Source organism: Ambystoma mexicanum, chromosome 3q (genome assembly GCF_040938575.1).
Source record: "Ambystoma mexicanum isolate Mex_15411 chromosome 3q, UKY_AmexF1_1, whole genome shotgun sequence".
Classification (NCBI taxonomy): Eukaryota; Metazoa; Chordata; class Amphibia; order Caudata; family Ambystomatidae; genus Ambystoma; species Ambystoma mexicanum.
Genome location: NC_090926.1, coordinates 1,200,900,059 through 1,200,915,753, shown reverse-complemented (window position 1 = coordinate 1,200,915,753; position 15,695 = coordinate 1,200,900,059). Strand labels below are relative to the sequence as shown.

Sequence of the window (15,695 nt, the reverse complement as noted above, 5' to 3'; positions counted from 1 at the left end):
ATTTATTGGTTTGTCCAACTGTTATCTGTAGGGTACTGTCTGAAAAATGCAGTTTGAACAGATTGCATATGGGTAGCCAAAACGTGCAATGTCTCTAACTTGAATTTACCATTTTTATGGTGTACATAAGGTAGCACCCCTTTAAATATGCTGCTGAGCGCCTACAGGCAAGAATCACACTTGTACCATACTATGGTACAATGGTTGTGCTGCAATAGCATGTCTGGACACTAATGTAATACTACAAACTATTCAGCTGTGGGTTAGTGTAAAATGTGCTAGGTCGTAGGACTAGACTTCAGTCCTAGCAAAAAGTTCCCAGCACCAGATCCACTAGTATCCCTGGCAGGTGGACAAAATACCATGTTTTCAATGCCCTAATGTAGTGATTTGTTTTTTTTCTTGTTCAGCTCATGCTGTTTAAAGCACTGGTGAACTGAGGGTTTGGGCATAAAAAGCTTGTCGCTGGGTTAAAATGTTTGGCAAAGGCTTACATAACTTGTTAGTTTGATTTGACTCTGGCATGATATTTATGGCCATGGTTGCTCACTTTACTGGATTTCCAGACTTTAAGTGCATTTGTCTGACATTTCCTATGTAGTCATGTAATGTGATATTTTTCTCTTAAGGGCTGATGAAAGTGAAGCTGTGAAGGTGAAAAGTGTGAAGCTCCCAAAGGTATGTATGAATTGTTTTACAGGCTATCTATAGCATGGTTGTTGCTAGCATGAGGTTTTCAGATGAAATTGCCTGGCAGAGGTTGTCTACTGTGACACTTGGCAGCATAGATCATATGCGCCATGTGCAGTTGGACCAAGGACCTGGTTGGCCTTCCGGTTTCTCGCAATCTGTTGGTGAAATCCCTGTTTAAGAATGTTACCCACTTGACCCCGTCATAACTGGTCGCTGGCCATATTCTTGAACTAGTGTTTGCTCCAGGACTCAAGTGGCATCTGATGAATAAATGACTTGCAAATCATTTCTCAAGTGGCTGGCTGTACTGGTGTTTTACAGTAAGCTTGATTTATGAAACTCCATTCCATAGTTGAATGGAGTGTACATGTCCAGTGCTTTCAATGTGCTTTATTCTCCACAGACTCTTCCTCCCAAGTGTACTGATTGTCGACAGTATCTGGATGACCCGGACCTAAAATACTTTCAAGGGGATCCTGATGATGCTGTAAGTGTTCATAAACGTTAGACTACTTATCTTGCTATTAATTTAATTGCAATGTTTAGTGTTGGAACATACCAGTAATACTGTCCCTGATCTATTGCATGGCAAATGTTGCTTAAAATGGGGCCCATCAATTGCAGCATGGCTGGATTATGTAGGGCACTTGCCTTGGGGCAGTGTTTCTCAGCGCACTTGCATTAGATCCCTTTAACATTCATATGTATGCTTTACCTGTATAGATCATAGAATGTGGCCCTAGCAGTTTTGGTTTCGGTCTGCTCAAAGCTAGTTGCTGTCTACAACCTATTGCTCCTTAACACCATCTAGTGACTTTTATTTTTTTTATCATCCCTCCGAGCCGTCCAAGCGACTGGCCTTGTAGTTTGTAGTGTCCACCAAGAGTCCCAAATACTGTTGGATGTTGGGACAGTTTTTTAAAAGCTTTGTCAAACCAAACATCTGAGACGGTAGATGAGCATCACTTGGTATAAGGCTGTACTACCTGGGAATGTTGGTAGCATGGACAGAGCAGCCAGGTCTATCTAGGAAGCGAGAGTTGTAGCTTAGTACACCATTGTAGCATACCTATGGTCCAAAGAGAAACAAACACTATTGTAAAAACAAATGGTTTATTTAAATACTAGGCCAAGATGAATCCTAAAGTAAATGAGTACTATCACACATTCGGGATTAAACGTTTTTTTAATAAACTTAATTTTATGGTTTTTACATAAACTCAATAGTAACATTGCACAAGTTACGTCCCTTCACCACCCCTGCGGCTCCCACTCCCCGGTCCCATAGCTATCAGAGATCCGCCAGGGACCAACTCAGTTTATGTTCCTCATACAGTGGTTGTTACGGCAACCTCAAGGAGCCGGCTCCGGAGATGTGCTCTTCGATGAGTTCGAATCAGCGGTAGACCTCAGATATGCGATGTATGGACCCCAGATGTCTGGTGGCCATGCATGAAGCGGCAGTCTTTGTAGTTTGTCCTGGCTATAGGTCTCATCTTTCAGCCAGTTTTGTAGGTTGGGGGTGTGGACTCCAACCCCAAGTCATTGCCACTCTTCTTGCTAGGACTAGTAGTAAGTCGGCAAGTTTGTGGCCGAAGGGCGGGAGGTGTCTGTAAGCCCCAATAGTGCAAGGATTGGGTCTGTATCTAGTTGGGTTCCAATTATTGCTGAGATTTTCTCTAGTACTAGATCCCAGAATGGGGCTATGCTTGGCTTGACCACGCCAGATGAACAAAATCAGCCAATGGAGCTTTGTTACTTTCTCACGTTGCTGGGGTTGCTGGTCATTGCGAGTTTTGCCGGCGTGCAGTATATTTGATGAAGTGGATTTGTTTATCATGTGTTTAGTGAGACTTTTTTGTGTTTGAACAATGTATGACCAATCTTTGTCTTGTTTGTAGGGTTCTTTCCCATTGTTTTTAGGTGCTTTGGGAGTGGGTGCTGTCATCTAGGAGCGACTTGTAAATTTCGGAAAAACCAGTCTTCCATTGCCTTGCAATTGGAATACTCCATGGGGCATTCGCCACGTCTGCGGCTGTCGAGGGAACGTGGGCAGGGTACTTTGCAGTGTGTGGCGGAGTCTGAAGTATATGAATAAGTCCAGGGTGTTATCGCCTCCTTTTTCTCTGGTTTGTTGTGGGGTGATGAATGTGCCATCGACAAAGGTCTTCAAGGGTCTTTATTTGCAATTTGTCTACTTAAGTAGGTCCTCTCGGTAGTTAGGGGGGGGGTCCTGTTATGAAGCTTGCTGGAATTAGGGGAAGAACCTAGTCTGGATGTTGCTTTTAGCGCAATCCTTTTTCCAGATGGTGTAATTAAGCGTGGTATGGGGCACGCGGAGGATCCCAAGGATCATTGTTCTGAGGAGAAGGGAGGGGAGGGGAGGGGTGGGGTGGGGGGTGCCAGATCTCATTTTATTTAGAAATGAGGGCTAGTCAATTCAGTGGCGTACCAATGTCCTAGAAATTGGGCTTGGCCGGCCCAGTAGTATTGCTCTGGATCAGGGAGTGCCAGGACTCCCTTCCTCACGGGTTTGTTAAATGACTCCAATCAAGCAATCGCACTAAGCCAGTGCCTTGTGTGGGACGGCCAAGGATTTATTGGAAAAATTAAACCATATATATTACACGTTTATAAATTAATATTTGATCGCACACTTATGAATATTACCATGATCAACAATGGATAATGACAATTGTATGCTTAATCACTTAGGAATTGGTATAGAAAGGGTACAGTAGCAGAGAATACCTTTATGGTTTCAAGGAAAAACAATGATGGAAAAGAATGTAACACAGGAATAACCTTGATATGGGTTCATCAAAAGCTAATATGTTCACTTTCCCCTTGTGGCAATTCACTCCCCCCCCCCCCCCCCCCCCCCCCCCCCCCCCCATTTATGCAATATAAGGAGATTGGAAGTAAAGCAGTTTTCAGGAATACAATCAACATGCAATTCAGTTCCCGTTCCCGCCAGCAAGCTTAGAGAAACAGGGATGATTTTAAACACAGGCAAAAGTACTTTAAATGTGTTATGCAAAGAAGGGAACAATATGCTGAAAATGATTTTAATTCCCTATAAGATTCAGGGTGGGTGATAGCTACTTTAAATTAGTTCAGGATCACTTTAGCAATGCTCTATGAATGATTGTCAGGTTGCAAATGAATTTCAGCAAAGGAAAGCAAGAAGCTGCTATTTTGACAAGTGAAGAAATTTGAGCCAAATCGCAAATCTCAGCACTTTTTCCGAGCTCGATTACGGAAAAAGTATAATGAATAGAAAGTCGCTTCTGGGTTCGTTGGAAAGCCTAGAATCTTAAAAGTTAAAACTCGCTCCTAGCACAAACGGTTCAAGAGATACGGACGATTTCGTGAAGGTAGATTTTCAGAAATGAAATTAGTTTCAAAATGATGCGCTTGGAAGGTTTGAATCAACAGGATGGCCACCCGATTATGATGCAGTTCTAATAGGTTAAAATAGCTTGCATTAGATTATCTTAAACTCAGATTGGTTTTGCACAGTTCTGGCTGAGTACTCACACTATGAATTTCAAATAGGCCGTCGGGGTCCGGTCAGGTTGGGACTGGACTCCGGGCAGTTGGTTCTGAAGTCACAGCTATCTGGGTCAGCTGTGCTGGTCTGGATCTCTGGTTCTGCTCATAGCGATCTGGTCTCTGGATACAGCACTGCTTTCTGGGTCTGCTACCGGTTCTGGCAAAAGTTCTAGGCAAAGAATCCAACAGCTCACCTGGCTGTAGAATAGTTTGGTTGGATTGCTGGATTCTGAAGGCCTGCTGAAAAAGGATTTAGCTGGTGGTCCAGGCCTCTCTGCTTTAATTTCTGGAGTGAAGTTCTGGATCTCTGGATGTAAAGTCGTCCGTCAAAATGCTCCAAGAAAGTGGAAAGACCATCCCTGTCTGTCCAAGCAGTCTCTTTTTATGTGTTGAAAGTGGGTGGGTGGGTCGGCGCATTCTGCATGCCCAACCCTCATGATTTGATAGGTCAAGGATTCTGTGACCTGATTTGAGAAGGGATAGTGTGAGGGAGTGAGAGCCTTAGTCTATTGAAGAAATGCCCCTTTGATTTTACTTGGAAAATGAATTTTTCATAACTAACAGGTTTCACAGATACACACGTCGTTGAAATTACATACACATTTCACAGATTAATGTAAGATGCACTCTCGCCCAACTCTGATACCCCAGAGTCTGGGTTCACAAATGGCAACATTTTGTGCTTTTTATTAACTTGCCATATTGGTTTTCCTCAATTTACAGACCTGCACCCCTGAGCAGATTACTGGAAATTACTATGTCTATCCTAAAGTGTCTGCAGTATTAATAAATAGCGGGGTTCGGTCCCAGAACACTGTACAAAGTGGAATTTGGGCTCAAATCGTGAGGGCATTTTTCATTTTCAGGATCCCCAAATTGTACATTTCTGTGAGCTTAATACAAGATTTTAGAAGCATTTAATTTAAACATATATTTGCTTCAATATGAATCCAGTCCTGTCTGGCCCTCCCCTAGGAACTGGGGGAGCCAGGGATCACATGTCTCTCCTTTCAGGCAGAGCTCTGTTTACAGTCCATACCCAAATCAGCATACTCCATTCAATTGAAAGGGTCTATTGTGTTGGGTCCAGCAGGCAAGTCCCCGCCCTCTCAATCAACAGGGCCATGTGATATCCTGCCTCCTGGTGTGGGTCTCTGGGGTGTTAAGAGTTCTCACGAAAGGCATGGCTTTTGAACTTTTAATTACATAAGACCCCTTCTGTTCACTGCAGTTCTGCAAGACCCCTCTCCTGTCAGGATTTAGAGCGCCAGCACCGGTCAGTGTCCAATGCCGGTACTGCACCTATTTTTGACAGCTGTCTTGAATTAATACATTTCAAAAGGAAAATTATTTTACTTGATAGTATATGATCCTTGCTTGACATGCATTGATGTGGATCTGTAGTAGAGTCAAGTAACACTTAACCATAGTTGGATTTTTGTTTGGTGGTTCTGGGCCCATGATCTTAGCAATCTTTGACATTAATAAAAACGGGTTTTGAACAGAACATCTTTCTTTGCACTGGTGGGTGGCAGGTCAGGGGACCATTTTGGTGTGCGCAAAACTGCACGGTTCTCCTGGATTCTGGCGCAAATGTGGGCTTAGCACCAAATGTTGCAGCATAATAGTCCAAACCTGGGTAAGGACAACCAACATGTTGGACAAGTGTACAGTATGCCAATCTTGCCCACCTACACCAGGTCAAGTACTAGTCTCTGGATGCGTTGTAGGAATTGTTGTAGCAGTATGGGGATATTTGTAAAGAGGTATAAAAGCTTGGGGGGCATCACCATCTTGACTAGGGAGACACAGCCCCACAGGGTAAGTGGGAGGAGTTTCCATCTATTTATTTTGCTTTGTAACGACTCATTGATTGTTCCATAGTTGTCTTGTATGATTTCTGAGTGGGATCTCAGTGATATACTGAGGTATCTGACTTTCGATGATTGCACGCTGAATCTGAAATCGCCTGTAAATATTTTTGGGGGAATATAATGGATTTGGAATGGTTGATATTCAAACCTGGAAATTTGACTTCTTGCATGATTGTGTTTAGGTTGTCTGCGGATTATGTATGGGGATTAAAATAGTTTACATATACCTTTTGAATATAGTTAGTAACTCAATGGTCGTAGACTGTCAGTTATGCAGTGACACGTGGGTTAAGAAATCACTAAATTAACCCTGTTAAAAGTATTTTCCGTTCGGCGGCCACCAGGGTGGCGCAGAGATCAGCATGCTCTGAGCTCCATAACCAGCACCCTGGAAGATGGAATGAGCCCCCGTCTTTATGAACCCCCCTCCCGGCTGAACAAATACAGGATCTCACCGTGTGAACGTCCTCCCCTCCAAGGAATATCCAGATGAAAATCTGCCTTCCACGGTCTCAGAAAACGCAAGAGAAAATCGGGGCCTCCGAGGCACGTGGAAATCGAAACCAACTGCGTGTGTCTCACCGTTGGAAAGCCCGGAAGGCGTGTGTTCGGCTCCCGGAGTGCAACACCCTCACACGAGGACGTGAGATCAGTCGACCGACCTGGTGAGCGCGAATAAGTGCTGCAAGGAGTGAACTGCGAATTCCGAACATGCCAATTTGTGACAGAGTGACATTGGGGAAGACAGCAGAGTGGTGCCCTCACAGATCTGCAACTTACCGAGTGAGCCCAACGGAGTTGTCCAGGCCCTAAAAAAGGTGCACGATCTCCACCAGAGACAGAATTCATAATCGGAACAGACGGGGCAGTGCCTACCACCCCTTGGAGCCGACTACCCAGCACGACTCCCCGCCTGCCCACGACACCACCCCAGGCCCGCACAAGAACCTACGCCGCCCCATCCACAAACTGTCCGCAACGCAACTCGAGGGAGTAGGCCGTCATCCACCTACATCGAGTGAGGCGTGCATTATTACAGCGCACACAGCTTCTACCCAGGCCCACCATCGTTGATCTGTATGAGTACTAAGCATAAACTAGCTCACTTTGTCTACATTCCCAAAATTCTGGAGGTGCAATCTCTCCCCAGAAACGGACAACTGACACCAGATACCGGTTAGACAATTCCAATCAAAGTATGTCAATGGTGTGATAAGGATGCACAAGCGCACACACATTTCCTGAACTCTAATGAAGATAATTAGGGGAACCACCAGGGGGGGCTCACTCTGGACTACAATGACTTATTCTGGTCAAGGGGCATGAAGTAACGACCCCCGGAAGTGGTCTGATGTCGACCTAGGACAACCGACTGGGCTCGACCAGACGTCATCAATTAGGAAGGAGGGGGAAGGAAAAGTGAAGGAAACAAAGGTCAGAGCAGCAAACATAACGAACCACAACAGCCAAATGAACGTGCGACCCGTGAGCATAGCACATTGCCGAGTGTATACAAAGACCACACCCAGCAAGAAGGAACTATGGCTACGAACGTTAATATAAGGGAACCGGTCTCCTTAAGAGTTGGAATACTCTATGTTAAAGGGCTCAACTCACCAACGAAACAGTCCCTTGTAGCCAGAGAATTTCATAGAAGCGGACTAGATATTCTTCTACTCCAGGAAACAAAATACACAAGATGAACGACGGATTCTTGGGAAACGAGTGGAACTGAATTTTGGGGCTCGGGCATCCTCATTAGTAAAGGCATAGATTTTGTGATGACCAAGGCATGGTCGGACGTTGAAGGACGAGCAATGCTAGTAAATGGGCAACTAGGTAATCTGAACGTCACAATTGCCACCTTGTACGCTCCGAACACAGGCCAGTCTAGATTTCTCTCCAGAACAATCCCTAAGATACTACTTGAAGCCACCGGGCACATCATCTTGTTGGGGGTGGGCGGAGAAGGGAGAGGGGGATTGTAACCAATGGGCGAACCCAGCCACAGACCAGAATCCTGGGAACCCTACCACTACTCATCAGAATAGACCTGAACCGACTGAGCTAGCTAATATGATGGAACTGTACAACATGGTAGATGCATGGAGAGCTCTTCATCCGGAAGAACAAGGCTACACGTTCTATTCCGCTCCCCATAATACGTACACCCGTATAGATTACATGTATCTCTCCAGAGAGCTCTCTGAAGCAACGTCACAGGCAAAGATGACCCCGATTACTTGGTCCGACCACGACATGGTCTTCAGACATCCAGTGGGCCGACCTAACTAAAAATAGTGGGAAATGGTGCTGCAACGAGAGCCTTTGGAGGGATGTCGTTTTCAGAACAAATTGAGACAAATCTCCGAATTCTTTAAAACAACAGTGGAGAGGTACCCAAACAGTGTGGGAGGCTGAGAAGGTCACCTGGAGAGGGATCTTGATAAGGGAAGGCTCATCAAAGAGAACGGAATCTTATTGAACAAAGGCTCTGAACTGAAATCTCCCAATTAGAACGCACACCCAAAATAGGTGAAGTGGATCCTCAGAAGATGAACGGAAACTATTGGAGTATGAACACGTTGTGCGTAAACTAAGATTTTTAAAACAAATTCTACGAGAAGGGCGATAAGGCCGATGCACTTCTCGCTGCGAGAACAAAGAGCGTAGCGAAGAGTATTTAAAGGCTACCTCCCCGACATCACACGTCCGCACCACCATCCCAGAACATTTTGCCGACTTTTATGAAACTTTATATTCTTCCGAGGTAGACCCTGAATGATCATAGACGGAGATGTACCACGTATTCCTGACTTGGAGGTCGAATCATTAGAATCCCCTATTACGGAACTAGAGGTCCAAGCCGCCATAAAAAGATTAACATTGGGCAAGTCCCCGGGCGAAGATGGCTACACCGCCGGATTTTTATAAAACTCATCATCGCGCTGGCCCCCCTTCCTAACACTCATCTTTAATGAAATAATGGACACAGGGAAACCCCAGACTTTTACTAAGGCATTGATCACTGTTATCCCCAAGGCTGGGAGGGATCCTACGAAATGTTCCTCGTACCGCCCCATCTCTCTAGTCAACCTTGACGCAAAGATATACACCAGAATCTTGGCAGCGAGACTCGAAACCCTTATCCCTGAACTTATACACTCCGATCAGGTTGGGTTTATACTGAGCAGACCAGGTGCAGACACAATCCGCCAAACCTTACACATGATCCACGAGACCCAGACCATGGAGAATCACCCGGCTGTGCTTTCCATAGACGTGGAAAAGGCCTTTGATGGGGTGGAATGGGGGTTCCTTGAGGCAGTACTCTGAAAGGTGGAATGGGCACTAGATTTAGGAGAGCGATAGTTTATACAGACCCCAAGGCATCTATATTTGTGAACTGGGAATACTCACGATGGTTCAACCTGCAGCGGGGACCCGACAAGGATGCCCCTTTCAGCGATTCTCTTTGCCCTCTCCTTAGAACCCCTGGAAATCGCAATACGGGCGGACCCTACACTAAAAGGTATTCGACTGGGGACAACAGAATACAAAATTGCATCTACGCAGATGACCTCCTCCTCCACATCACAAACCCCTCCGTCTCCATCCCCAGGCTCTCTGCATGATAGAATATGGTAAACTCTCTGGGTTCAAAATAAATAAAACAAAGTCCACACTTTTTCCCCCTCCAAGGTCAAAAAGATGAGAATACCATCAAATTCTCCCCATTCGGTCTCAATATCGAACATTCACAACGACAATACCTGGGGATACAACTAACGAAGAATCTAGTTGACCTATTTGAAGCAAACTTCCCTCCCCTATTGAAACAATTTAGGTTGGACTTGACAAGATGGGATAAGCTCACAATAGCCTGGCTCGGCCGGCTTAATGCAATTAAGATGATATCCCTGCCCCGGTTCCTATATCCTTTTCAAGCGATAAATTAGGATTCCAAAACTGTTTTACTGAGATCAAAAGGGCCATGCTCCAATTCCTATGGCAAGGGGAAAAAATCAATTTTCAAAACTCATATTACGAGGCCGCCCAACTTGGGGGTATTGATTCCACACCTCCATAACCAGACACCCAGTGGGTCAATATGGACAACCATTACTTTACACCAGCTACAGGATCTGGTTATGGGCACCTAAAAAAAAGAATCTGTAGAAAACTCAGACCACCCAATACTAATGACCATCTGGGAGAGATGGCAAAAACATGCAAAACATTAGTTCCTGGCTGGCTCCCCTCAGCCACTTATGGTCCGCCAGGAATCAACGACCACATCCCAGGAGTCGAAAGGTTCCAATCCTGGTATGAGGCTGGATTAGAGAGTAGGGCAATTGCAACGGAAAGACTCATTTCTCTCCCTGAACTAACCGAAGCTCTCGGAATAGAACCATTATCCACCTTTCAAAACTTGCAGATAAAAAGGGGTTTTGACAAGAGCCATGTGGCAACCCAAATTAATGAGAACTCGCCCCTTTTGAGAAAATACTGGACTCAAGAACTGTAATGAAAGGCCTAATCTCCGATATGTACGAAACATTGATATAAGGGGAGGGGGCAAACACGGACTCATTGAAAAGCAGATGGGAGACAGATTTCTCTGAACAGTTCACTCACGACCTATGGGATACCATATGCCAGGCTGCCACACTAATATCCATTTCGAATCAATACAAACTCCATGCGATCAAATTACATAGATGGCAATATGATCCAGTCAGATTATCTAAAATATTTCAGACTACGAGCCCGGATTGCTGGAGTGGATGCAAAAACAGAGCAGACTACTGGCAACATGTGGTGGGAATGTCCTAAAATATAAGTGTTCGGGTCGGAGGACCTGGGCTGGATCAGTCGTCGATGGTATCGACACCCTACCTCCTATTGTTTCATCTTGAGCAAGATGAGGATGACTGGGTCAAGATCAAGAATCTAGCACCACAATTGCTATTAGCCGCTAGAGAAACACTAGTAATGAGGTGGAAATCGCCCACAATTCCCATGAAAAATGAATGGATCCATATTTCCAATAATATATGCATAATGGAACATATAACAGCGTTGTTACATGGAAAACTATCTCCGACTGAAATCCTATGGATGGAATATAAAAGTATATACCTGCCCACCGGCTTATCTCATGACAATGCCCCTACCACGACGATGGAGGTACAAGAATTGGCCTAGGCAACCTATGAGTTGAACTCTCCAACTGACACTCATAAACTAACACTCGTAACCAATGCAGTTTTGGCATTTAACACTGACGCTGCTCGCCACATGAACGCTGCTCGACCTGCAATACAGATTCTGATCAGGGAGAGAGGGGCGGGGGAGGGGAGCAAGGTCATGTTTGTGCACGAACCCTATGTATGAAGGTGTTTGCAGGACAGGCACTAAATACGCCGAATTTTAAGGGTTTGCTTCTCCATTATGAGAGTTAAGTTTATACTATATCTTTTCTTTGCATGACTTGTATCTGTAAAAACTAATAAAACCAAATTTACAAAAGTATTTTCCTTGCAATGTTACTTTTGAGAACTCTGTTCAGCGTTAGTAAATCAACTCCTATTTCTTGCCGGGCCTTAAAATTCATAGCAATTTCTGAATACACTAAGCAATTCAAAGAAAGACCCAAGGTAAGTAAGGGAGTGACTTTTCTGGGGCGCAACCCAGGGTTACAAGTTTAGATCCGTACCAGCTAATTAAGAGTAAGACCTACATAACTAGGAGCTACCAACCTAAAGATATGTATAAGTCTGCAACTGTTTTGGAATCTGTATAAAGCAGAACCCAATGTTGCACTTAATGACACCATGTTAGAACAGTCTTTCTGAAGTCCAACTAAGGGCAATACAAGAACTTCTTTCCTGCCAACACGCTTCCAACTGCTATTCAGACTTCTGTTCCCAGGCTATCACTTTAGTACACTGGGTTCCTCAAAGTAAATGTTCACACCCTCTTGTGGCTGATGGCTTCCAAATGTTCCTTTTTCTTACTTGCGTTTTTTTTTTTTTTTTGCATGCGGCTGTTGGGGCCAATTTTCATTTCTGTGCTAATTCCCTTCAACCTTAGATGCCCCCAGCTCTTTTGCTGGACTTTTTAATTCTAACCCTGGAGTGAGCCCTTTTTTCCCACTCGTGTTTTAACCTGATTTGGATTGTTTCCTTTGCTTTTGGAGTCATATATGCATCTACGTTTAATATGGTGACACACAGCACATTCAGTTTCACAGAGAATACCTTTTTTCTTGTGCGAAATACTGTTCTGAATAGTAAAGTGAAATTGACTTAACTGTTACTTTGTAGGTTCAGCACACCATCTTTTGTGGAGTGCTGGGGGGGGGGGGGGGTTTACCGAGTAGCCCCTTATCCGACTTGTGCAACTTTTTTATTTTTTATTCCTCAGTACTTCAAATGGCTGGGAGTGGTTTAATTTTCCTACCATTGTGCTTTTGTACCGCAGGCTGAATCCTTAGCTGCAGTATAACACCCATGGGTGACCAAATGGTGCCGTCTTTTTTCGCCATTTTCTGTTTGTGGTTTTTCTTGGGTTTTTACTGTCCCCAAGTGCTTCAGTATTGGGCAAGACTTCTTTTGACCGCTTCTAGGCACTTCAAGGAACCAGGGAGAAGGGGAGCCATTGGCAAATCTCTCATGCAAATAACATTCCGACATTGGGCAGGCAGTTAAATGTGGTGCAAATAACTATTAGCTGAATTCATTTGTAAATGTCAAAACCTATGCAGTTAGCACGGTATGCGTCAAAAATACTCCTACCCCCTGTTCGCAGAAAGAATGCAGCCTGTGCTAAAAACTATTGCCATGGTGTTTGTGCAAGCACACTGAACAGCTGTCTGTCAAAAATCCATGCATGCTAAAATGGGATTTTACATGCTTGATGCGCACAACATGCAGAATTGTGAAAACCATGTTGGAGAAATAAACAGGAGTGAAGTATGGCGAGAATGACAGGAAAATGTGTGTATATATGTTAAGTAGCAAAATGAAGGAAAGCATGAACTACAATGTATTCTTGCATTAGCCAGCAATGTGTAAAGTAGCATGTCCTGACAGAAATCGCTGATAATGAAGAAAGGGAGACTGGAGCATCCTTTGTATGGAAGCAGGACAGTTTGGGATGGAGCATGCAGTGACCGAGTGAAGAGTAGATCAGCCCTTGCCTGGCATCTTGGTAGGAGAAAGGAACGGTGAGGGACAGGGAGCAGAGTTCTTTGCCCCATACTCTTTTGTAAGAGTGAACTTATCCTTGCAAGAGATTCTTGGTCATCCCTAGAGGGGTGCATTTACTCTGGTGTGAGCATGATTAGGGGGTCCCCTTTAATTGGTGGATACCCCTGTAAGTGGGGGGGCTTCCTTCATGATGACGTCCTGATATGATCTATTTCCCCTGTACTTAGCGAAGCCCAGGCCAGTCATCAGGAAGGAGTCTCGCCCATCTACAATGATCAGTCCACCTTAAATCAATAAACTAGTGTTCTGAAGGGTTTTAGTAGGAGCCATTTTAATAGAAATTCTCTCTGCTCACGGAAGCAGGGCATGGCTCAAGTGAGACAGGCCAGTATTTGGACTTGCTCACTGGAGGAAATTCGAGTGAACAATGCACATGTGAGTATACTCTTGCAAGTGATAAGGACATGTAATTATGTATGACAGTATGGTGATATGGATGAAGTACGAGGTCCATGGAATAGATTAGGACTTTTGGTGATTTATTATAATCTAGATAGGATTTCAGGTGATGTGTTAAAGAGTAGATTAGATAGGTGGGTTATGTATTGAAATTGTTTTTCTAATGCAAAAAGGGAGCCTCAGCATATAAAGACTGAGGTAAGGGATCCTTAGCCATAATATGGTAAAGGTAGTATTGCGCATTATTCTTTTGTCAATAAAAGCGATGGAATACTCGGCATATTAGAGCTGGGAAGGATATAAGGAAAACAAGTAGTGGCATTTGGAATGGGCTTGGATTTTATTTATTTTCTCTGGCTGTCTTTTGTGGTGAAGGAAGGTGGATGTTGCTATGTGAATCAAAGTGGGGGAAAATGTGGGTCTAGTTTTGTAACAGTAGCATGCACATCATAGCAGTATTTAAGTGAAGCATTAGGGATGCGCGCTACATGGGGGAAGAAACTCCAATAAAACACATTCATAGGGTCCTGCCACTGTATTGTAATGGGATAGATAAATATCACAAACAATGGATAGTGGAAACAAACTAAGGGTGGGGTGGATGTCCTACTTCTGGCCAGAGCAGGGCTCCCATAACGAATGTGCTAGGAAAAACTAATCTTCTTTTTAGCAGTAATATACAAGGGGAAATTCCAGAAAAGATTCTAGATCTAGCGATTTCCCAACCCCCAATCCCCCCCCCTTCCAAGGATATGTAAGATTAGGAAAGTGAAAAGAGATCCAATGTATGGGATATACCCCATAACGCCTAAACCTGCACTAGGGTATACAAAACAGTCTATAAGCCTCCAGTGGTAGAGTGAACAGGGTTATCAGGATTAGTAACTAGGAACTACAGAGCTTTTGCACCTCCCTATAACACATCGACAAGCACTGACCTTGCTGTAGCATCAGTGTTCCCGAGGGTCCACAAGTAGATATAGACTGAGTTTAGAGCGTTGTGGGAAAGTTTAGTCAGGTTACAAGAACCTGAAATAGTACCAGAAATAAGGGTACTGGTCCAGAAAATGGGGGGGGTTTGGCAGTCATGAGATTCTTTTGGTTCGTTTCAACCCTGCGGCAATATTGTGTTGAAAGATGATGGGGAGAGGGTATGAAAGTCCTGGGACAAGAACAAGCGAGGTAAAATGAACATCAAGGTGGTAGAATAATGAAGAGGCAGAGCAAGAAGATCAAGGAGAGGAGGTGGCAAGACACCAGTCACCACCACAAGGCAGTGAGGGATGGACCATAGTTAATGATGGTAGTACAAGATCAGGATGCTAAAAGGGTAGAAAATAAAATGGACATGCAGATGCTGTTTATAAATAAAGGATCAGGGATAACTCATAAAGGAGTAGGGATAATGCAGTATGTGCCATGGCCTGAAATGGACAAATGTGATTAAAGCTCCCCCAGTTTACAGCCAGCGCCGCCAATGAATGGATCTATGAATTTACAGCAGGGGTACCTTCAGCACTAAGACCTTAAGAGGTTACTGGTCGCCATTGGGGGTGGGGGGGACAGGCTGGGGACATACGGGAAAGGGTTGGGTACCCTGGGGTAAGTCTGGTAGATAATGAACATGGAGCAACCTTGAAGTCTGCAAGGGTATGGGATGCCGTATGAAGGATGCACCCAGATACCCCTGACTTGCATTCTTAAATGTAATTTACAATGGGTGAAGACCCAGTTAGGCTTATTCTTAAGTTGCAGGAAATGTGGGGAGGAGATGGGGGTGCAATGGGACATAAGTACTATTTCTATTTTATCATAAAGGCATTACCAAAAGAGGTCCAAAAGGCACTAGATATAATTATGGGAATTGAAGCCAAAAGGTGAGCAGAGATGCAAAGTATAA

The 15,695-nt window shown here is 44.3% G+C and overlaps 1 protein-coding gene across 1 annotated transcript in view; it reads left to right on the top strand.

The window, feature by feature from the left end:
* DNMT1 (DNA methyltransferase 1) overlaps positions 1 to 15,695 on the top strand; it is a 425,596-nt gene that overhangs the window by 45,113 nt on the left and 364,788 nt on the right. The window contains exons 8-9 of the mRNA XM_069604056.1: positions 630 to 678; positions 1,097 to 1,180. Of these exons, the coding sequence (XP_069460157.1) occupies positions 630 to 678; positions 1,097 to 1,180 (133 nt within the window). The remainder of the gene's footprint in view (positions 1 to 629; positions 679 to 1,096; positions 1,181 to 15,695) is intronic.